Source organism: Malaclemys terrapin, chromosome 3 (genome assembly GCF_027887155.1).
Source record: "Malaclemys terrapin pileata isolate rMalTer1 chromosome 3, rMalTer1.hap1, whole genome shotgun sequence".
Classification (NCBI taxonomy): domain Eukaryota; kingdom Metazoa; phylum Chordata; order Testudines; family Emydidae; genus Malaclemys; species Malaclemys terrapin.
Window position 1 is genome coordinate 168,082,553 of NC_071507.1, and position 25,239 is coordinate 168,107,791.

General features: G+C 40.7%; 1 protein-coding gene across 8 annotated transcripts in view; it reads right to left on the reverse strand.

The window, feature by feature from the left end:
- MYOM2 (myomesin 2) overlaps positions 1-25,239 on the reverse strand; it is a 159,337-nt gene that overhangs the window by 77,400 nt on the left and 56,698 nt on the right. For 7 of the 8 annotated variants that reach the window (XM_054021634.1, XM_054021633.1, XM_054021637.1 and 4 more), the window contains exons 14-20: positions 20,892-21,019; positions 14,178-14,361; positions 11,791-11,965; positions 11,240-11,361; positions 9,903-9,923; positions 5,889-6,076; positions 2,291-2,417 (exon numbers count right to left, since the gene is read on the reverse strand). In XM_054021634.1, coding sequence (XP_053877609.1) covers positions 2,291-2,417; positions 5,889-6,076; positions 9,903-9,923; positions 11,240-11,361; positions 11,791-11,965; positions 14,178-14,361; positions 20,892-21,019 — 945 coding nt within the window. The remainder of the gene's footprint in view (positions 1-2,290; positions 2,418-5,888; positions 6,077-9,902; positions 9,924-11,239; positions 11,362-11,790; positions 11,966-14,177; positions 14,362-20,891; positions 21,020-25,239) is intronic. The other variant, XM_054021632.1, reaches the window with a different exon arrangement.

Consider the following 25,239-nt stretch of genomic DNA (forward strand, 5'->3'; position numbering starts at 1 on the left):
GGAATTTCTTTATGAAAAAAAGCATGAACGGCTCAGACTCTCACTCCATCTTAATTCAAATCACACTTCCTCCTTTTGGTTGTTGCTAAGCCATTTTCTAACACTACTTTCAAAGAAGTTTGGAGAACATTTTAACAGCCTTTTTTCTAGCAGGAAGAAATTGAATACCACCTGTTCAGTTAACTGCATAATGAGAACAATGCAATCAGACTGCGGAGCGCAAAAGGTCAAGCAGTTCATCATGGAAATGAATGCTATTTCCTCTTTGTTTCCTGCAGACACCTTTTTATTTTTAGATATAAACTCAAAAGGGCAAAATCCTTGCTAGTTCACACGCTAGATAATTCCACTGACTTTGTGGCAGATTTCAGCGGGAGTAAATCAGTGCAGCATTTGGCCCATTCAGAAGAGTAACTACCCCTTGATGTCATTTTGATCCTCAGTACTTACAAAGGAATGTGAAAATCTCACATGTGATAATGGACACCAGGTCAATTCTCTTACTTACACCATTGCAATATCATAGAAGCCAACAGTTAGGACTTGTATAACTCAATGGAGAATTTAGCTAAATGTTTTTCATTCCAGTCCAAAGTTATTTTCCATATATAAAATAAAAAGAAACATAAAATTATCCTCTGACTTACACCCCCATCAAGCCACACTGAAGTCAGTGAGAACTTTTATCTAGTTTTAGGAAAACCAGTTTAAATTTTCCCAGAGAAAATTAATCCAATAAGGCATTTTTGCAGGAAGCAGACATGAATAAATCCACTGAAGTCAATGGGACCATTCATGAAGGAAGGTGCTACTTAATGTGAATGAGGGCATCAAAATGTGCCTTTACTAAAGAACCTGATATTAAATAAAATTGGAGTCAAAATTATTGCTCTGAATGCTCCCCAATAAGAACCAAAGAAGAGTTACTTTTTACAATCCTACACAGGTTAAGCATTTGTGATCTGCGAATCTTGGACCGGTAACATTTTCTCATTTAACATTTTTTAAAAGTGAATTTAATGCTTGTGATTAACAGTCTTGAAGCCTGAAGCTTGTGGAGGACGGAGAGCAGAACTGCAGGTTTTCTCGCAATACTTTGCCAATGGGCCATAACACTGTCCTGTTGGGACCACAAACAGGGCTTGTATTTGCGGAGGGTCCAACACAACGCCCACTGAGGTCAATGGGAAGAGTCTAGGGGTACATCTACACTACAATAAAAAACCCATAGCACTGATTTTCAGAGTCCAGGCTAATTGACTCCAGCTGCTGAGCTAAAACTTGCTGTGTCGATGTTCAGGCACGGGCTGGATCCTGAGCTCTGAGACACCCCCGCCCAACACACACACACAGGGTTTCAGAGCCCGGGCTCCAGCCCAAGCCTGAACATCTACACAGCAATTTTTAGACCTGCAGCCTAAGCTGAGTCAGCTGACCCAGGCCAGCCACAGTTGTGCCATGGGTCTTTTATTGTAGTGCAGACATACCCTAAGTGTATGCCTATACTGCAAAGAAAAACCCCTGGTGCTGAGTCACAGATCAATTGATTCAGGCTTGTGGGGCTTTGGCTGCAGAGCTGTGTAGACGTTCCCACTTGGGCTCTGAAACCTGGCAAGGGAAGAGGGTCTCAAACCCCAGCCTGTAGCCCGAAGAGGAACATCTAAACTGCTATTTTCAGCCCCTCAAACTGAGCCCTGTAAGCCTGAGTAAGTTGACTAAGGCTCAAGACTTGGTGCAGTGGTTTCTTTGTAGCACAGACATACCCTGACTGAGTTCAGTGGGATCTAGATCATTCCCTTAGTCTTTGCTAGACACTGTCAATAGCCTTCAAAATAGTGGCTTGTTTCCTGTGTCAGCCTATTTATAAACTGCCTTATTAGAGATCACCTACTTGTTGGGACTGCCAGTAACCGGTGTAACTGTAAAGGTGTCTATTGTGATATGAATATCAGTTCACTTGCAATTCACTGAAGGCATCAATTCATTTCACACCGGACACTGAGCAGCCATCCAGTGACAATGACTTTTGTTTACCACCAGTCAGTTTCTGATTCAAACCTTGTAGGGACACACTTCATATCACCTGAGCCATTCACTCACAGTATCAGCAAATTTAGTACACTTCTAGTTTAGCTTTCTGAAAATCAGACACATCCTACTGAAGCAATTTGACAGGCACTCTTGTAAGAAAATGACACCTTCCTTATATATTCACACAAGGGATTTCAAACTGACTGTGTTGCAAGGAATTTGCGTTAAATTGAGTATTATGAGGAACTAATAGACTTACCAGGTTCTGGCATGGTCCAAGCTTTACACATAAAGTGCTCACTGGGATCTGAGGGAAGGCCTATACCAGCCAGGTTTGTAGCAGCGACTCTGAATTCATAGAAGGAGTTTTCTGTCAAATCCTCTGCCTTTTCAAAACAGCCAAGGACAAATTAATATACATGAAAATGTATTACGTTTTATTCCAGGCCTCGGAAATGTAATAATAATAATAACATACATTTATTCACTGATTGATTTAATCATTATTAAGCACCATAGATTGTACAAGGAAGTAAAACAAGATCCTGCTCCAAGGATCTTACAATCTAAACAAGAGAGCTCAGATAGGCACAGCTTTTGCCACCACACAATCAATCTTAGTACTGTCCCTCACATAGTTCCTCCTCTTCCCTCCTCTTGCTGCAGTGGGAAATACATTTCTGCAGCTCTGGAAAAGGTGGCCCTTACTGTGACCTCATGAGTGGCCAACTACTAAGGCCAGCAAGAAAGAGGATCTTCTCCATCACCTATGCCCACTCTCTGCCCTCTCCCCAACCAGTTGCTCACAAGGGGGAATATCTGAGGAGCAGGAGCTGTGTTCCACAGAGCCAAGATCCAGGTAGGCCTTATTAACTGAGCTGCGGGTATTGGAGAGGCTGTACTTCTCCTCAGCTGTATAAGACAAGGGCACAAGGTCATAACAGGAAATAATGACAGACCCTGAGGAGTGGGATGGGAAGAAGGGTGGATAATAGAAATCTAAGGGAAAAGGAAATAAACCCCTTGGGAGAGGAGTGTATTTAAATAACTCAGATCCTGCATTTGGCTTATTTGGGCGCTTTTCCTCAGTTTTAATTAATTGCATAGGGCTTTTATTTTTTTCTTTAAATATTATAGACACTAGAAAGGGAGGAGATAGCACTGGGGATGGGATCAGCAGGGCACAGCCGGTGGCCAGTAGATCCAAGCCAGAGCCACTAGCCACATCTCTGTCACTCTCCTGGCTTTTCACGGTGAGCGCATCACCATTTGAGCTCAGCTTTGCAGTTTATGGTGACCATAAAGTCCCAGAGTCTCCCTATGATCTGCCCCACTGAGCAGCACAATCACAGTGGTGGTTCTGCATTTGGACCCTTCACAGACCCTGCAGATTTCCTCCCAGTTTTATTTTCTGTTAAAATTGTGAAAGGGAAGGCTCAGCTAATGGCAGGCACCACTGTGGAGGGCCTGGAAGATCTTAGATGTTCACAAATGTTAGAGAAAGTAGGTCAGTTGTCTTTGAGAAAAAGGAGATAATAGAAGGATCTTAATGTAGTATTTAATTTTTTATGGGAATAGAGAGATTTATGCTTGAAAGTTTATCTGAACTAGCGTCAAATACAAGATCAAAGCAAAACCAAACTGAGCTAGGACTCAGAATGCCAGGCACTAAAAGAATTTAGCCAGAATTTTTTAATACATAAAGTAACTAACATCATAAGAACTTAGTGCCACCAGTAAAAATGATTTAACCCTCCCTCAGTTAAGGGCAAAAAATATTTATGGAGTAAGGTACAATTATTTAATTCAGGAAAATGATGAATCTCCATAGATTTCCTGGTTTCTCTCTATCTATTTATGTTCTAATACTATGTATCTGAGGGACTCATATGCTTACCAGACATCATAAAATATGTTATGTGCCTAAAAGCTTTGTTTCCTTTATTTCAATCAGTATTTCAGGCTTCGATCCTTCAAATGGCTGCATGCAGATACACTCCTACGTACAAGCACCGTCACTTGGAGGACTCAAAAAGAACAGGAGCACTTGTGGCACCTTAGAGACTAACACATTTATTAGAGCATAAGCTGCATCCGAAGAAGTGGGTTGTAGCCCACGAAAGCTTATGCTCTAATAAATCTGTTAGTCTCTAAAGTGCCACAAATACTCCTGTTCTTTTTGAGGATACAGACTAACACGGCTGCTACCCTGAAACTTGGAGGACTGTGACCTTAGATACCAAATTCATTAAAGACTCATTTGTTTTTCTTAATTTACATTATTTGTTTACAAATGCATAGAAGAAAAAAACATAATGCCCTGACTAACTTTGCCCTTCTTTCATTTCCCAATGTCCCCTGCTCCAGCAGTTCAGCCAGTGATGCCTGCCTTTCCTTTCAGTTGTCAGCCCTCACACATACATCTTTGTGTCTTCCATGCTGGCTCCCGGGCATGAGCTTATCAGCAAGGCTATTGCCTCCTTTGCATTAAAATCTCTCCTAAAGAGTCACTCCTGCTGCGAGGCTTATGGGGAAATTAGATGACTCACACCTATAATTTTGAGGAGTATTTGGGAATAATTTCTAAGTTATAGTTTCATAGAGTTCGAGGCCAGAAAGGACCATTAGATCATCTAATCTGGCCTCCTGTATTACATTCCACCCAGTTACCCTTATATGGAGTCCAGTATCTTGGGTTAGACTAAAGCATTTCAGTCCTCAGGGGACTACACTGTTGTGTGCCATGGGCAGAGAACAGGAGAGACTGAGCAGCCACCAACGCTTGGCTCCCCTGCCAATGCAGGGAATTGATTAGATGAAGCATGCCTAGATGATCCTAGCAGGTGACCCATGCCCCATGCTCAAAAAAGGCAACGTTCCATCCCCAGGTCTCTGCCAATCTGACCCAGTGGAAAGGTCCCTCCCATCCTGAAATCTGCCAAGCAGGTTGACCCTGAGCATGTGACCAAGACACCAGCCAGGGATCTGAGAAAGATGAGTCTCTGTACCATCTCAGAGCACAGGCTCACCCCATCGGGTGTCTTATCCCTAGTTGTAGCCAATCCTTGATGTTTCAAATGAAAGAAAATTTGAAAAATAAATAAAAATGTAATAATTTAACCTTATATTACCCAAACATGTGGTGAAGCACCACCTTCACTACTAAATGGCTGTATCCCTTCCACCCAATCTCTCTCTTTGTCTTCAGATTGCAATTTCTTTGGGGCATGAGCCATGCACTATTCTCTGTTTGGGAAGCACCTCATACATTATGGGAAGTACCATCAATCAATCAATCAATCAATCAATAATGACCCTCTGTTGCTCTAGCGCAGAGTTTGCTCTGCACTGGAAACAGGACCAGATGCAAAGTGGTAGGGCTGGGGCATGCTTTTCTGATTAGTTGAGGGCAGAGATCCACAGAAAGGACAGGCCTGTTCCCTTTGATCTTGGCCCATCTGGGTTCTCCCTCCAGACCTTCCACACTACAGGCAGCATAGTAGCCTGCTCAGTGACATGCTTCTGCCCTTCTGCCATATGTTAAAGACCTGGTGGGGGAGTGAGGTTGCGCTTATCAATGCACTATAACGTATGACACCTTTTTAGATCACAAGTTACTCTGCCCTGAATAGAAAACGTGCTTCCAACCTATTCCTCAAATCTCCCTCGTCCAGCCAGCCATACTTCTCTAGGTCTAGGGGGCAGTGGGTTGTATTGCATTGCTACCTTTCCCCTCTGCATGCCTCTCCACTCCAATGCTCAAGTTTGTCACATTTTGTTGCTCTCCACAACACACAGTTGAGGGGACTGAGCCATTTTAGCAGTGTCCCTTCAAACAAGAGTAAAATAATACCAACCGTATAAATTCTCTCCTTAACAGGGGAAGAATTGACTTCATGCCAGTTATGGTGATGAGCCTCCCTCTTGTCTAGATAATAACCAAGGACTGGTGATCCTCCACTGAACTTTGGCAGTTTCCACCCGAGAGTCATTGAGTGGCCATCACAGTTAAGGAGTGTGAGGCCATAAGGATGTGATGGACAGGCTACAAGAAAATAAGCGTACTGAGTATTAGTACAGTATTCAAAACACAACAGCTAGAAGAAATATGGTAATTTCCCCCCTCTTCTCTTCTATAGCATATGGCTACAGGTTACTGCATCTAGGCAATGGCCTGTAAGGATCGTAATAAAAATTCACTTTGAGGTGACTAATACCTTGGACGTGTCAGTGGTGAATAACAGAGAGCAAGTAAGAGCCCCTTTGCCAAAAGAGTTTTTGCTGCTATGTCTGCCCCAATATTATTAGGTTTTGCATTCCTTGGCAATAATGCTGTCAATGCAAGTTATAAAATGACTGGAATGGAATGGAACAGAAGGCTGTCTAGACCAACACATTCCTAATACTCTGAAATGTTCAAATAGGTGCAAGGATGTCTCACTCAACATTAAAGGGTCTTCAGCAGTGTTGATGTTAATGAAAATACCTCCTAACCAGGGATGCTGAAATCTTCTAGCATATACTTCAAACTGAGGTTGCTATGTGCACTGCTGTGAGCTCAGTTAAGATACCACAAGCCTAAGCTACATTGAACCAGGAAGAATAATGTTTTTGGTGAGTTTTCCCCAAAGGCATTATACCTGCTAAAGCCAGGAGCAGGCATCTCTCCAGAGCCTGCAAGAGGGTTTGTGAGATTGTTTTCCTGTGCTGCTTGTTACACCTATTCAAGGAGCCTAGCATGCACCTCCCCCAGCACTATCTTGCATTTGCCATCTTTGATCATAACCTTCGCTAAAGGTACCTCTTCCTGGATCTGTAGTTCTATAAGTAGTGCTAGCTAGGTTCCCTCCCCTTGAGCTCCCCAGGGCATTTTAGCTGAGATATTTGGCCCATCACATTTAAAAGACTAGAAAAAAATCTACCCAAGGCCCAATATAGTCTCTGCTTTTGGAGCTGTATTTGTGATCAGCATGACTTGATTTTAACAAATAGGGAGGAACTCGTTGAGAATGTGAAAGTAGAAGGCAGCCTGCGTGAAAGTGATCATGAAATCATAGAGTTTGCAATTCTAAGGAAGGGTAGAAGGGAGAACAGCAAAATAGAGACAATGGATTTCAGGAAGGCAGATTTTGGGAAGCTCAGAGAGCTGATAGGTAAGGTCCCATGGGAATCAAGACTGAGGGGAAAAACAACTGAGGAGAGTTGGCAGTTTTTCAAAGGGACACTATTAAGGGCCCAAAAGCAAGCTATTCCGCTGGTTAGGAAAGATAGAAAATGTGGCAAAAGACCACCTTGGCTTAACCACGAGATCTTGCACGATCTAAAAAATAAAAAGGAGTCATATAAAAAATGGAAACTAGGACAGATTACAAAGGATGAATATAGGCAAACAACACAGGAATGCAGGGGCAAGATTAGAAAGGCGAAGGCACAAAATGAGCTCAAACTAGCTACGGGAATAAAAGGAAACAAGAAGACTTGTTATCAATACATTAGAAGCAAGAGGAAGACCAAAGACAGGGTAGGCCCACTGCTTAGTGAAGAGGGAGAAACAGTAACAGGAAACTTGGAAATGGCAGAGATGCTTAATGACTTCTTTGTTTCGGTCTTCACCGAGAAGTCTGAAGGAATGCCTAACATAGTGAATACTAATGGGAAGGGGGTAGGTTTAGCGGATAAAATAAAAAAAGAACAAGTTAAAAATCACTTAGAAAAGTTAGATGCCTGCAAGTCACGTGGGCCTGATGAAATGCATCCTAGAATACTCAAGGAGCTAATAGAGGAGGTATCTGAGCCTCTAGCTATTATCTTTGGAAAGTCATGGGAGACGGGAGAGATTCCAGAAGACTGGAAAAGGGCAAATATAGTGCCCATCTATAAAAAGGGAAATAAAAACAACCCAGGTAACTACAGACCAGTTAGTTTAACTTCTGTGCCAGGGAAGATAATGGAGCAAGTAATTAAGGAAATCATCTGCAAACACTTGGAAGGTGGTAAGGTGATAGGGAACAGCCAGCATGGATTTGTGAAGAACAAATCATGTCAAACCAATCTGATAGCTTTCTTTGATAGGATAACGAGCCTTATGGATAAGGGTGAAGCGGTGGATGTGGTATACCTAGACTTTAGTAAGGCATTTGATACGGTCTCGCATGATATTCTTATCGATAAACTAGGCAAATACAAATTAGATGGGGCTACTATAAGGTGGGTGCATAACTGGCTGGATAACCATACTCAGAGAGTAGTTATTAATGGTTCCCAATCCTGCTGGAAAGGCGTAACGAGTGGGGTACCGCAGGGGTCTGTTTTGGGACCGGCTCTGTTCAATATCTTCATCAACGACTTAGATATTGGCATAGAAAGTACGCTTATTAAGTTTGCGGATGATACCAAACTGGGAGGGATTGCAACTACTTTGGAGGACAGGGTCATAATTCAAAATGATCTGGACAAATTGGAGAAATGGTCTGAGTTAAACAGGATGAAGTTTAACAAAGACAAATGCAAAGTGCTCCACTTAGGAAGGAAAAATCAATTTCACACATACAGAATGGGAAAAGACTGTCTAGGAAGGAGTACGGCAGAAAGGGATCTAGGGGTTATAGTGGACCACAAGCTAAATATGAGTCAACAGTGTGATGCTGTTGCAAAAAAAGCAAACATGATTCTGGGATGCATTAACAGGTGTGTTGTGAGCAAGACACGAGAAGTCATTCTTCCGCTCTACTCTGCTCTGGTTAGGCCTCAGCTGGAGTATTGTGTCCAGTTCTGGGCGCCGCATTTTAAAAAAGATGTGGAGAAATTGGAAAGGGTCCAAAGAAGAGCAACAAGAATGATTAAAGGTCTTGAGAACATGACCTATGAAGGAAGGCTGAAAGAACTGGGTTTGTTTAGTTTGGAAAAGAGAAGACTGAGAGGGGACATGATAGCAGTTTTCAGGTATCTAAAAGGGTGTCATAAGGAGGAGGGAGAGAACTTGTTCACCTTAGCCTCTAAGGATAGAACCAGAAACAATGGGTTTAAACTGCAGCCAGGGAGGTCTAGGTTGGACATTAGGAAAAAGTTCCTAACTGTCAGGGTGGTTAAACACTGGAACAAATTGCCTAGGGAGGTTGTGGAATCTCCGTCTCTGGAGATATTTAAGAGTAGGTTAGATAAATGTCTATCAGGGATGGTCTAGACAGTATTTGGTCCTGCCATGCGGGCAGGGGACTGGACTCGATGACCTCTCGAGGTCCCTTCCAGTCCTATAATCTATGAATCTATGAATCTATGAAGTACTGACAGCAATCAGCAAAAACAGGCATTGTTCTTTTCCAAATATGGATGAAACTCCAGAGTACCATTCACAGCCAGTTGTAATAAAGCATGTGAAACATATCTCAACAAATGTCTCAGCACCTCAGAGTGGGTCTGGCTTTTGTTAAACGACCTGGGCTTTCTTGCTATTACCACTTCAAGGTAAATAGTAGTGAGCATCAGTGAATTCTTATCAATGTAAAGCCTCAATCCATAAGGATTCTATCCTGCAAACCCACACGTCAGTCACTTCAACTATGTGAGTGCTCCCATTAAGTTCTCAATTATGACTGCCGATGTGGATAAGCACTACTCACATGTGTATGGGTTTGCAAGATTGGGCCATAAAACTGTGCAGTGTTAAATGATACACCCCCATGCAACCAACAACTTCAAATCAAATGTGAAGACAAATTCCAAAAAAACTGTGATTTTTATTTTATTTTTATGTCTTCCAACTGACTAAGTGACTGCAGTGGTGTCTCAGAAAAGATGCTGCAATGTTAAAAAGTGAAGGTGTATTAGAATCTAAAGGTAAACAAACATAAGCATGCTTTCCGACTACCTACCAATGTGAGGTACACTCCCTCCTAAAACAATCAAATAGAATAGATTTTTTTCAATAATAAAATATCAAAGGTTAAGAAAAAGTCTTCTAATATGCAAATCTTTTAAAAGATTATTTCTGAAAGCGATGTTGATTGTCCTTCCTCTACAATTTCGAAAGAGAACACGTTCAAATATTTAATTGAAATTTTTTTTTACTGAAAGAATACACTATTAAATCAAACTGATCTTCCAAGTGCAGGACATTTTTGTTACTTTTCATTCAAGTCTCAAGGCTGTGAATGCAATTGGGGAATCAAAGGCAGACTAGAAAGAGAGATTATAGTTTACATGTGTTTGTGCATTATGGCCCAAGGAGCCATTATGCCCTCCAATAAGCATGTACGATGCCTATTGAAGCCAATGGAGCTGTGCATATGCAACCAAGGGCAGAAATTGATTGCTTAGGTTGAGGCTTTGCTTGCAGAATGCTGGAAGGTGTGGATTTTCCCAACTATATTCTGTATTAAAAGGAAATCTGGGTTTCCATCAAACCTACTGATCTAATTGTGACAGCCAGTAGCCAATCCAGCACTCTGATCACTTAAGCATTCATTAGCTCTACTAGGAAAGGCCTGATGGAGGAGAGTACTTAATTGCCTAAGCAGACTGGGGGTTTATGAGCTAAGGAGCTAATTATCCCACCTGGTGGAGAGGCTAGTTAAATGCACCGAAAGGAAGTCCAAAGGAAAAGGCTAGCAATGCTCAGAAGAATGATCTCAGGAGGATAAGAGTTCTTTCTCTTTTGGGAGAAAAGGCTGAGGAATAGGAAAAGCTGTAAATAGACTTGCTGTATATGACTGTGATGGTGGTTTGGTAAGGATAATAAATAAACACATAAATAATAACCAACTAGAAGGCATCCGAGGCTGTTTGTGAGAGACATGAGAGGTGTTTGCTTTGGCTGTTACAGCAATCAAACAATTTTCTGTTGGGTGTAGCCTTGTAGTACCTGAAACTCTTCTTAGTGGACCAGATTGACTAGTAGGCTGATTTGCCCTAAATGAGCATTAGAAATCTGTCACAGGCCAGTTTAGCAACACAAAGCAGTCCGGGAATAGTGGTGAATCTGGCCCTATATTTCTAAAATGTTTTTTATAAAAAAAACTTTATTTTCATCCTGTTCACTGTCTTTTCCCTGCATAGTAGCCAAATGCATGACAGTAAACTTTAACACAGACAGATGTTCAATGGATGAAAAGGGTACTATTATTCTAAATGAGACCATAGGAGTTAGTTGGTATCAAAATTTTTACCAACAAAAGAAATGCAAAGCAGAGCTGCACAGAACCACACTTACTGAGGGCTGCCTGTACTGTTATAGCTTCAGATTCTTGAGAATTTTCGCTGACTCCCACAGCATTCGCAGCTTTCACACGAAAGATGTAATTCTCTCCAGTTGTCAGACCATGAACCACAAACCTGATTTAAAAAAATCAAATATTTGTTTTTCACTTTAAATAATCTGTTAAGGTTACATGATTTAATATTCTGTGCCACTTACTACGGGTGAGATAGACATAGATTTCTGATAAAAGGAAGAGCTATATTATTAGAGAAAATGCCTTTTTCATCCACAGGAAAATGTCAATGAAAACGAAGAATTTTTGCTCAACCCTCTGAATTTTTTTCAGCTTTCAAGTTTTTGGTTGCTTGGTGAAAATTCCCTCCCCCCCCCCCCCCACCCCCAAATCATCAAAGATTGACATTTCCCATAAAAACTTCCATTTCCAGAAAATAGACATTTTTCATAGAAAATGTTTTGTTAGAAAGTTTCCAACCAGCTCTGTATAGTATATTAATATGCAATAGATTTCAATATATCTGGATACACAGAGGTATTACCAGTACCTATTATATTTAATAGGTTTATGATTGCAAGGTTCCCAGTGGTTTGTTCCCACCACAGAAGTATCAATATAGTAGCCAAACAGATCTTCTTCGTGTTTTGGCTTGTCCCACTGTACTACAACTGATGTTTTTGTATTTCTTGTTGCCAGTACACGGCCAGGAGCAGATGGGACACCTATGCAAAACAGAAATCGAAAAAGGTTCACTATGTTTATAGTAATGGCTATATAAACAAGTAGTGACTAATTCAACTAGATACAGCATTGTCTACTTTCTGACTAGCTGTGACTTTTTCTATTAATTTTGTTATGTGATACATTGGCATGGCTCCTGTATTGTAAGTAATTCATATGCCTGGCTATTCCTATTACATACTGCAGTGCTTTATTGATTTTACTTAAATTTATAAAGTAGGCTCACTTAAAGTTTCTTCTCTTTGAAGGTGTATCTCAGTATGAGAACGAACACTTGCCCTTACAATGAATACTAGCAGAAGAAATTTTTTAAATGCACCCACTATAGTATTATTGAACCTATCGGAAGCAAATGAAACTTCCAAAAGTACAAATACTATAAAAGTCAAAGACAGTAGGAAAAACTACTTTCGAAACAACTGATAAGGCCCTGATTTAGGAAAGCATTGCTATTCACTACAGCAGGTAAGCACATGCGTGAAGTTAAGCAAGTGCTTAACTGAACTTAGTTAAATGGGGATGGATTCCCTGAATATAGATAGACTTAAACCCTGAACAGGGGCCTGAATATCTTTATAGTGAGGTGAAATTCACCTCTGTGCTGAAGGTCTGCACAAGGTCTATGCACCAAGTAACTCCCACTTATGGCCTCAAAATATGGGACATAAGTGGTGCATGGAGCTTGTGCACAGGAGTAAATTTCACCCATCAGTGAATAATAGCTCACAAAGCTATATAAGTAAGAGGATCAAGTGACTGTAGCCAGAACTGTAGCAGGCAGCACAAAACTAAAGAAAGAAAATGGACACAATTTGTGGTCTGTTAGTATTTAAACATAACAATAATACCTTACATTTACACAGTACTGCAGCTTGAATGGTAGGAAAGTTAACCACAAATTCCAGCTCAGGTAATTAAATTCTGCCTACCTAAAATATTCTTGCAGTTTCAATTGAAATTATATCTTTCACTTCCTGTCCCAAACTGTGACTGTGCCATGGTCAGCAGTTCCTAGGTGTGAATGATTTTTAGAGCTGGGGGAAATAAATCCAGTATTTTTATTGCCAACCTCAAGGGAGTGTTCTGTGATTTAGAGTCAGAGTTTAAGGCCAGAAGGGACCAAGACTGACCTCCTGTACATCACAGGCCACCAACACCACCCAGCAACCAATAGACCCATAATCAAAATTAGACCATGGTATTACAGCTCATAGAACACTAGACTATTTTGTGCCACAGGCAGAAAATAGAAAGGATCCGAGATGCACCAGTGCCTGAGGCCCCCATAATGTCAGGGAAACCATTTAAGTATTTTATGTTTATTAAGTAGGTATAAATCAAAGCTACTATAGAAGTTCAAACACAAAATATTTTTATTTCATCCCAAATGATCTCAAATTATCTTATAGATGGTGAGCTGAATTTTTTAAACCCTGTTTGATATAAGTCAGTATCTATTAGCATTTACTATATTGTGCCATACATATTAAATAATATAGTTGTTTCTTATTCTTTAGTAAATATATTGAAATACTGTGATATCTGAGTTCCATAATGTGGCAACTGGTGTTTCCTGTTTGTGACCACTGTTAAACTGAGTATACAACCACACTTTTGAACACAAAGTAGGTAACTGGTCCCCTAAATTCCCATTTGCATGTGTAAATGTGGGATCCAAGTATACAATTTAGGTGAATGTTGAAAAGTAACCGCTGTGTGTGCAGATATATCTTCAACTATCACTGAAATGCAGCCATCTGTGAAAAATTGGAATTCTGCACCAGCAACAATCCTCAACAGGGTTATTAGGAAGGGAAGGAAAGGCTATTTTATCTAACTGAAACTACAGGGAAATTAAGGTAGCCTATAATTACCTAAGCTGGAGTCTGGCCAGGACAGCTAGTCCTACTTTTGTAAAAATTCACATTAATAAGCACTGTTGAAGAACAACCAACTGAAATTAGTTTTACATTTTAACACTTCCATTACCCAGCAAAAGGAGATGAAATAGCTATGCAGAATCACAAATGCTACAAAACCGTGGCATGTTGGTCATCCTAGATTCCTTGTGAAATTCTTAAAAATGCAGCTGTTTATACAATTCGATTTGATTATAATGCACACTTTAATTTTTAAAAGCATACTTTATTTGCATTTTTTAAAGTATCAGTGGCATTTACTATGTCGTCTTACCAATGGTCTCTTGTGCTTGAATTGGTGGTGTTGTTTCAGAAGGATCGCTAATGCCATGCTTGTTTGCTGACAAGACTCGGAAAACATATGATTTTCCTTCTGCAAGATCAAACACTGCATAGCGAGGAGATCTCACTGCAACCTGGGCATTGACCCTTTGCCAGCTTCCACTGCCAACCGCAGACTACCAAAAAATAAAGATGATGATTACTTCAGAATTGTTAAAGAAGTGGGCATGTTGGATACGTTCATGAATCTGGTGTAAGAAATTAAAACAGAGAATAGTTTTGGAACGGCTCATATTCATACACGCAGTTACTTGAGTTCCGACTGACAGCCTGTCTGGGTCTATCTAAGCATTTATATTATGCAGAACACTATGGTATCTGAGTTTTTTAGTTAAGGACTAGATTGTGCTATTTGCATGCCCAGAGTAGGGGATAGAACATGAGTGCATAGTCCCAGGGGGAGCATTGGGAGGCACTGTGCCTAAAAGAGAAACTTAATTTCTCTTAGGGCCCCCTGTTGCACTGTGGGAAGTAGTGAGATCTTATGGAATGCAACATAAACCCTGCATTGCCATGCAGCTTAGTTGGTTGGGGGAGACGGGGCAGCAAGGGCAAACCTATAGCATCTCAGGTGCAGCCCCTACAATCCCTTGAGCACACAGAGCTAAGCTGCAATGCAAGTAGCCCCAATACAGAACCTGTAGATTTCTTACTCCCTACCACACCATTTCACACTCTATAGAATCAACTCACAACCATACCCTGCGTTTTTAGACTTTCACAAGATGACCAAACTAGTTTTGAATAATTCAATAGAATATTAGCTGAGCTCTGTGACAGAGACAGCAATTTCCTGCAATACCCTGGACAGACCTTATTGAGTTGAGTTAGATCTTACTATATTAAGTTTATGTATCACTGTGGCCCAGGATTGTGTGGGGAGAGAGAACACAATCCTCCAGGAACTAAGAACACTGGAGCATGATTTGGCAAATTCATTCAGGTTGTAACACTTCCCAAGGGGCACCACAGCTTGGAAAGACTTGCATATACTGATTCAGACTGGATTCTCTAGAGTCCAGCAAACAAAGAAATGACACTTTGGATCAATTAACTGGAGTTTAAACTGACTCGGGATCTTCTTTCTGATCTAGAAAATGGCCGGGACCTTCTGTCCACAGGAAAGAGTTTGAAGGTCTGACACTGACCAGAGTTCTTGTTGGACTTGGGGTGATCTTTGGTAGGCTTATTAACATGCCTGTCCATTTTTTTTTATATAGTTTTTAATGTTTTCTCTGTAATGCTTTTACCTCAAGAATAAATGTGCTTAGAAAGAGCTGTGTGGTAACTTAGCTGTGGGTGATTACACTTTTTATAGCCTCTGAAGAGAAAAGCAGAGCAGGCCTGATTAGGCATTCTGACTTGGCTGGGGAATTCACAGTGTCAGCAGAGACCTATGCAGCCAGGAAATACCCTGGTCAGGAGAGGGAAAAAATCATGTCTTTGAACAGAGGGGTGGATGGCTGGGGAGCCAGAAGCCTAAGAGTAGGTGCCCTTGGTGGACCATCCGGGGGTTGGGGGGGGGGGAGAAACACAAGTACAGTTGCCCTGAACAGTGATGAGCTCGACTACTGTCTTTATTGCATATGGAAGAGAGCCCAGACAAAGCTCCAGGAAGCAAGCACTCCGAGAACTCTTTTCGCCATTAATTTCTTAAAATAAACTGTTGACCCAGAATAAACTGAGTCATAGATTATTTTAGTGGCTTTAGGAAAACTGAATTGTCCAGTAGGCAGTTTGAGTAAAACCGCCTTAGGACACACAAAGACAGGTGCATAAATGTGAATTTTTCATGGGGTTATATGAACAGAAGATTTTAAAAGAAAAACCACTTAGATTGTACACTCCTTGAAGGCTAGATAGTCTTTCGTGACTGTTTGAAAAGCACCTTATATAAAATGGGCACTACCACAAATGAATAATAAAAAAGATAAAATACCCAAAATCCATATTTTTAAATCTCTTTAGTGGATACTGCACTTGCACATTGTTCTCTATAGAAAAAAAAACAACTTTTTTCTCTTTAATAAAAAGGTGCAAAATATGGAAAGAACGTTATTATGCTGCATATTTGATATGTTAGTATTGAGCCTGGACTTGAAGGAATTTAATTGTGCATGCTTCAATGTGACTGACAAGACAAAAATCAATGTACCATTTTATACTTAGTTATAATTTAAAATCCAGATATATTTTATTGAATTTTTTAAATGTTACTCTGCTCTGGAATTAATCTGTCTCAGCATTTCTTGTGTACTTGGGTAGCAGGTATTGCTTTTCCCTATAGTTATACAGTTGGGAGAATTTTGTGTTTTGTTAGACCTTTAAACATTCTTTTTCACTGTTGATTATGATGATTGTTCTAAATTTTAAAGATAAATTAATTTTAAAGTTTATATATCTAATCTAATAGATGTCTATGCTATGTAAAGGATAAAGATTCCTGTTTCAATGAATGGATTACTCACATAAGAAAGAACTACTCACATGAGTAAGGATTTGCAGGTTGGGCATTCATTTGCATAAAGAACCCTTGTTCTATTAGCTTTTTAGTTCTCAGTCTTGCTTTCCTTTAGTAAGTTTTGTATTTAATGAATTGTTCATTTGTCCTATTGCCTAGTGTCTGTTCATGTATGTTGTTTCTGTACTTGTAAAACATATTCAGTAAATCTTGTGCATATGAATATTACCACATGGACATTTAGAGTGAGATTGTGGGTACACTCTAGAATAGAGGGGTTATGACTCTTCATATTATTTGAATTTGCATAGCTTACAATCTAAGTATAAGGCAAGAGACAACAGATGTGTTCGGACAGACTAATGGGAGATTACACTGAAACAAAAAGAGACAATATTGGTCAGCACAATAAGCAGTGGTATAAAAATACCAGTGGCCTAAACATTATCAAGTTTTTTGCAGGCATCACAGCAAAGGAGAGTTTTAAGTAGGGTTTTGAAAGAGGATAATTAATTAGTTTTGCAGCTATTTATGGATAGAGCCCTGTGCGGATACAAAATTTGTATCCACATCTGATCCCCAAAAATGATCCACGGATTTGCAGGGCTTTATTTATGGGGATCTTTTCCCACGCATGAGGGACAGCATGGGAGAAAGCATGAAGATGCTTGTTTGACTATTTAGCAAGTGGGTGATGAAAGCTGGCATGATGGGTCAATCCAAGGTGAGAGTCGACATCTCAATAGCAAATGAGAGATGATAGATAGGATGGAAATAGGGTGTGAAGGGCATTGCAAATGAAGACAAGCATCTTATGTTTGATGCAATAGAGAAGGAGGAGCCAGTGGAGAGATGGATACAGAGGCATAACGTGGTCAAAGCAATGGTCTCAAAAAATGATCTTTGCGTCAGTATTCTGAATGGGCTATAAGCAGGGCAAGATAGCATTTTTCAAGGCCAGAGGAAAAAGATATTGTAGTAAATTGAGATTCAAGATGAGACCTTGACCTTGGATGAGAGTTTTAGCAGTGTGGATGGACAGCAAAGGCCATATCTTAGAGCTATTATGCAGAAACATCTGCACGATTTAGACAGACTGGATGTGATGACCTAGAGCAGAGGTTCTCAACCATTTTTTACCCAGGGACACCTACACTTAAATAGACAAACCTGTGGACCCCCCAACTCTCCTCCCATTATTTTGTTGTTCACAATTTGTTTCTTTCATGTTACTTTAATAGTTATCACAAATACTGCTGTAGAGAAATGATTATTATTTTAACAGATCAACAAAAAACACCACTAATTAAAATATTGACAACTTACCTGATACTAATAATAATTTACAACATTGCTAGGTGATATATGGGGATATCTGGGGCGTGTTGGAGGGGTGTCTGTGTACTGGGAGGATGCTGGAGGAGTGTGTGTTTACAGGGAGGAGATACCTGGAGGGTGTTGGAGGGGGTACCTGCAGCCTCACACTCAAGGTGAGGAACAGTGTTGCACTCCCTGTCATGGTGGCAGGGCGGCTGACACAAGTCCAGAATTCACCTCCAGTCTGTCAGTCAGTGCCTCCCTGTGGGCCTCTCCCCCTCCTCTGGTCCTGTCACCCCTCCCAGCCAGGCTCTGAGGCCCTGCAAGAGGTGTTTGCCAGCTCTGCTTACCTAGCAGGCTGGGGTGGGAGGGATCTGATAGCTGCAGCTGCAGGGGAGGGACCAGAGATCACTGCAGAGGAACATTCTGGGGCAGGGCTGGGCCAGCCCTGCATGGTGGGGCTCAGGGAGAGAGCACCACCTCCACCCCTGACTCATCTCAGTGGGCTTGAGCATCAGAAAAGGAGAAGCAGCCCCATGTAGCAGGGGAAGGGGTCCTCAGCCATCCTGCTGCTTCCCCTCTCCCTGCTCTGCCTGGACATGCAGTGAGTGTGGCTGCTGGGAGAGCCACTGCCTCTTCACTGCTGGGCATTCTGGCAAGGGGTGGCCCAAGGCCTTGCCCACCCCCAGTGCCCTGTGGGGCAGAGTCAATGGCATCCCCTCTGGATGGGTCCCCTCAGAAGGCAGAAATCTGGGGGTGGGTCATGTGACTGTGCATGCTTCCCTCCCCACCCCCCACGCATCACCTCCAGGAGGGACCAATCAGTTTCCAGACCCCCTTCATTATAGTGGTGTATCCCTAAGGGTCTGCAGACCACATGTTGAGAACCACTGACCTAAAGAGCTCAAAGTTGAAGATGATGCTTTGGTTACAGGCTTGAGTGACAGGCAGGATGGTGGTATGGTCCACAGTGATTGAGAAAGGAGGTAGCAGGGACAGCATGTAACAGAAGATTCAGAGTTCTGCTGTATCCATGTTGAGTTTGAGCTGGTGGCTAGACATCCACAAGGAGATGTCAGGCTGAGATTTTAGTTCGGACAAAAAGAGACAGGTCTGGAGTAGAGAGGTAAATTTAAGAGTTGACAACATAGAGATGATATCTGAAATTGTGTTTGTGGATGGGATTACCCAGATATAAGGTGTAGAGGAAGAAGATAAGGGGACCAAGGACAGATTCCTGTGGAACTCCACAGAAAATTAGACGGGAATGAGGAGGATCCTCCAAAGGAGATGTTAAAGGAATGATTAGAGAGGTAGGAAGAGAATCAGGAAAGGACAGAGTCACAGAAGCCAAAGGAGGAGAAGATTTCAAGAAGAAGAGCATGGTTGATGATGTTGAAGGCAGCCGGCAGGTCAAGAAGGATGAGGATGGAGTCCTGGTTCTGAGCTTTATCTAGGAAGAAGTCAGTAGAGACTTTGGGGAGGATCGTTTCAATGGAGTCCAAGGGACAAAATCCAGATTGGACAGGGTCTAGCATATAATTGGAGAAGAGACACTCCAGACAGTGATTGTAAACAGCATGTTCACTGAGTTTACAGATGAAAGGGAGAAGAGAGATGGGGTGGTAGTTGGAGAGGCAAGTGGGGTCAAGAGTGTGGGCATTTGTTTTTAAATGTGAGAGACCAAAGCATGCATGCATCATGAAGAGAAAAAGCCAGAGCAGAGTGAAAAGTTAACGGGTTGAGTAAAACAAGGGATGAGAGTGGGCACAAGGGATATCAGGAAATGGGTTGGAATGGGGTCACTGGAGCAAGTGGAGGAGTTAGGGGAGGACAGCATATGAGAAACTTATGTGCCAATGACAGGGAAGAGGGAGGCGAGAGTTGGAGGAGAAGGGAAGGTAGGTCACATATTGTTTTCTCCATTTTCACCAATGAGATCCTGTGTGGAGACAGAAGTGGAATCAGGAGGAGGACAGGGTGTGGGGAGTGAGGCAAAGGTGGTGAACTATGGCTAGGATTTTTGACATTAGATTCAGTTAAAGTTTGAGAAGGAGAGCTGTTTCATTAGGAAGATGGCAGAACTGAAGGAGGAGAGACTGAATTTGTAGTGGAGGAAGACAACCTGGTCATGGGATTTCCACCTGAGATGCTTCACAGTGAGACAACAGGAGCAGAAGCAGCAGATGTTGGGGGTGATTTTCCTTTGCTTACCAGCACAGGCTGTCTGTATCATGGGTAACAGAGCAGGAAGGAGAGCAACCACCACCAGGTAGCAAAACCTCCTCCTGCTCTGGTGGACAGGGAGTGAGCATGCAGGAATGGGGAATGGGTGGAGCTTTGGCTCCTCTCCCACTTCAGTGTACAGGCTAGCACAGTTCAGCCACTGCAGAGGGGGAAGTAAATTGCACCAGGAAAGGGGCTGGCACAGCTTATTTCCTCTATGGAGAAAAGGAGAACCAGGGACCAAACTGTGAGCCACAATTCAATCTCTGCTCTGCTGCTGAGGAAGGGAAACTATGTGCTGCCCCTTAATAAGGGCAGATTGCAAAATGCCAGTGCCTTGAGGGAGGAGAAGGGTAAGGTGCTGCTCTCTATTAAATTGCTACAGTACATCGTAGTTTTGTTCTCATTTTTCATAGCAGTAACAAAATAGCACAGAGGCAATTTTTTATGGCTCTTGAACTTCAAGACCCATTAGATCACATAACAACATATTCTATTGTCAATGCCTTCTCTAAAGACCCACCGTCAAGTCCTGCGAGACCTCAGTGAGTGCTAGTTTTATTGTTCATTTTGCGGCTCCGAAAATGATTTGAATTAAATTGTACATGGCTTGCAGCTCAATGCAACTATACAGTACAGTACCTTCTCAATGAAATACATTAATGGCTCTTTGCCACGGGGAACAGGTGGCTCCCAGCTGAGTACAACATATGTTTTGCTGGTTTCTGAAGCATGTACATTGGTGGGAGGTCCTGGAATCTGAACATCGCCTGGAGGAGTAATAAACTTAGTCAGTGTTAAACCACAGATTAACCCCAGGTCAGCATTTATGCTACAGCTCATCTTTCCAAACTCAAGTCTATTAAAAGAACAGGAGTACTTGTGGCACCTTAGAGACTAACAAATTTATTTGATACAGACTAACACGGCTGCGACTCTGAATCAAGTCTATTAAGGGCTATAGTATCAGCTTTACAGTTTAATAGTTTGCGTCATTTCTATTTTGAGGCACTAAGCATGCGAATTACAAGTGGGGTATTTATTTTCACAACCAAAGTAAAATATTCAATAGCACATAGATAGAAACTTTTCATTTGTCTCTCATGATTTTTCCTTGATCACATTTGAATTACAGGTCTGTCTCATCTTACACGGGGGTTCCGTTCCGTGGTTAGCGCGTAAAGCGAAAACTGCGTATAGCCAAAACCCCATTGAGTTCAATGGCGGGCGAAATCACCCACACTATAGGTATAGTATTAAAACTGTTGTTTTTCTCTTTTTTGTTTTTGTTTTTTGTTGTTGTTTTTGCCGACCACGTAAAGTTGAAATCGCACATGTTAAATGCGCGTAAGATGCGACAGACCTGTACTTTAATCTGCTGTGCCAAATGCCTTGGCAAAACCTACTCACTATATGCATATAAAAGAGATGTTTGATCAAACTGATGAGTCCAAGAGTTACTACAGAAAACAGAACTAGAAGGAGGATTCACTCAAAAGACTGGAGCATTTAAACACAAAAGGAACTTCGTGTAAAGTGGGCAGGAACAAAAGTATTCATGATATCTCCTACATATGGGTGACATGACTAGTCAATATAATTTAGAGCAGCCATACAGGCTCAGGATCAGAGGAGTGCAAATGCATTGAACAGCCACCTTGTTCCTACCTTCACAGGCCATTATGCCTTCTGGGGATCAATTGGACTGCAGCAGTGGTCTAGCCTCACCCCTTTCTATTGCCACACCAAGGGCTGCAAGGATAATGGCATAGAGCCAATATAGCTCAGTGCCAACCTGCGGAAATCCTGAATTGCCCAGTTAGGGCAGCTTTAGGGCCACTCTGTGTCACTGTAGAGATACAAATGGGCTAGGATTTGTCTCAATGGAGTTACACACTGGTGTAATGAGGAGCAGGATCAAGGCCTATCAACGTCACCTTCAATCATATTTGTTTGGCTCTGAATATGATGTCAACAGGCAAAAAGTTCAGAAATGGTAATTCAACAGACATCCGTGCACATCCTGTTCTCCTGGCTTAAAACGTGCAGTGTGCTGTGGCTTTTGTTTGTGATTTTTAAGGTAATTTTGTCATTTTCTTTTTCTAAATGCAAGCACAGTGCACAGATAAATGCTTAGAATTTGAAATTAAAAAAAGAGAAAACATCTCTTCCAGATAACAATATTAATCATGAAAATGAATCTTTAGGTGATTCTAAGTAATGTCACTAGATCTGTGAGCCAGCCTGCTATGTAGTTGAAGCTATTTTATCTTTTATGATACTTTTTTCCCCAATCAAAATCAGAAGCTTTGAAGTTTGCATCCAACAATTGACATCATTTATTGTCGTTCATAATGTATTTTTATTTGTTTGATCCTCTGCAAATGTGACTTGCATTCTTTGGATAAACACATTGATCTGTTGAGCTTAAAACACATGCTGAAGTATCGTAAATAAAATTATTTTAAGCCCTAAAATATCTATTTTCAGCAGAATGAATCAGGATTGAGCCAAGAGGCTCCCGTGAACATCAGTAGAATTCACATAGCTAAATCCCCACAGTGTGTGGTAAATATTCACCCCTTAGAATTCCAAAGCTGACATCATATGTAATGTAACAACCTCTCCTTACAGATTGCAAGATCATCCGACACTGGTAGGGAGATAAATTTTGTGATCTAAGGAGCCAACATTTTTAAAGCTAGCCTCCAATTTTACAGATTTAAGTAATTAGGTTTATAATTAATAGCATTCAGATATCTATATTCCTGGCTAGTACCCACAAGTCAGGTATTTAGAAATCTAAATACTCCTGCTGGTGCCTGCCAAATTCAAAATACAAAGCCCTGGGCCTGATTCACTTCTCACATGGATGTAAATTGAAGTAACTGGAGTTGCACCAGCGTAAAACCAGTATAAGTGAGGAGAGCCCTCTGATTACGTGATCTTGTGTAACAGTTACGGCTGTAAATTAATCGCAGTTAACTAAAGCGATTAATATAAAACAAATTAACTAGATTAAAAAAATAGTCGCAATTAATCACAGTTTAATTGTACTGTTAAACAATAATAGAATACCGATTTAAATTTATTATAAATATTTTTGGATCTTTTTCTACATTTTCAAATATATTGATTTCAATTACAACACAGAATACAAAATGTACAGTGCTCACTTTATATTTATTTTTATTACAAATATTTGCACTGTAAAAAACAAAAGAAATAGTATTTTTCCATTCCCCTATTACAAGTACTGTAGTGCAATCACTTTATCATGAAAGTTGAACTTACAAATGTAGAATTATGTACAAAAAAACCTGCATTCAAAAATTTAAAAAATGTAAAACTTTAGAGCCTACAAGTCCAATCAGTCCTACTTCTTGTTCAGCCAATTGCTCAGACAAACAAGTTTGATTACATTTGCAGGCAATAATGCTGCCAACTTCTTGTTTACAATGTCACCTGAAAGTGAGAACAGGCGTTCGCATGGCACTGTCATAGCTCGCGTTACAAGATATTTATGTGCCACATGCACTAAAGATTCATATATCCCTTCATGCTTCAACCACCATTCCAGAGGACATATGTCCATGCTTCTGCTCAGTAATGATTCAAAATAGTGCGGACCAATGCATGTTCATTTTCATCATCTGAGTCATATGCCACCAGCAGAAGATTCATTTTCTTTTTTGGTGGTTTGGGTTCTGTAGTTTCTGCATCAGCGTGTCACTCTTTTAAGACATCTGAAAGCATGCTCCACACCTCGTCCCTCTCGGATTTTGGAAGGCACTTCAGATTCTTAAACCTTGAGTAGAATGCTGTTTCTATCCTTAAAAATCTCACATTGGTTTTGTCAAATCTGCAGTGAAAGTTTTCTTAAAATGAACAACATGCGATGGGTCATCATCCAAGACTGCTATAACATGAAATATATGGCAGAATGCAGGTAAAACAGAGCAGGAGGCATACAACTCTCCCCAAGGAGTTCAGTCACAAATTTAATTAACGCATTATTCTTTTAATGAGCATCATCAGCATGGAAGCGTCCTCTGGAATGGTGGCCAAAGCATGAAGGGGCATATGAATGTTTAGCATATCTGGCACGTAAATACTGGCAATGCTGGCTACAAAAGTGCCATGCAAATGTCTGTTCTCACTTTCAGATGACATTGTAAATAAGAAGCAGGCAGCATTATCTCCCGTAAATGTAAAGAAATGTGTTTGTCGTAGTGGTTGGCTGAACAAGAAGTAGGACTGAGTGGACTTGTAGGCTCTAAAGTTTTACATTGTTTTGTTTTTCAGTGCAGTTATGTAACACAAATGTAGATTTTTTTTAAGTTGCACTTTCATGATAAAGAGATTGCACTACAGTACTTGTATGAGGTGAATTGAAAAATACTGTTTCTTTTGTTTTTTACAGTGCAAATATTTGTAATAAAAATAAATATAAAGTGAGCACTGTACATTTTGTATTCTGTGTTGTAATTGAAATCAATATATTTGAAAATGTAGAAAAACATCAAAAATATTTAATAAATTTCAATTGGGATTCTATTGTTTAACAGTGCGATTAAAACTGCAATTAATCACGATTAATTTTTTTTAGTTAATCCCATGAGTTAACTGCGATTAATCAAGAGTCCTATTGAAAATGTAAAAAAAAAAATTCAAAAATATTTATAATAAATTTAAATTAGTATTCTATTAACAGTGCAATTAAAATTGCTATTATTTGCGATTATTTTTTAACCATTTGACAGTCTAGTAACACTGTCATTTCATTAGTAACAAACATTGTCCGAATCAAGAACCTTGAAGTTTTCCATTGTGCAGTTCAGAATGCCTACAAACAAAGGTATCTCAAATCTCTTAGCCAGCTTCTCCATTCCATTACATCAGTTTTACATGGGTATAAACTCCACTATGTCACACTATCAGTGCAGTTGCACCACTTTTATACTGATGTGAGAGTGGTTAATCAGACCCT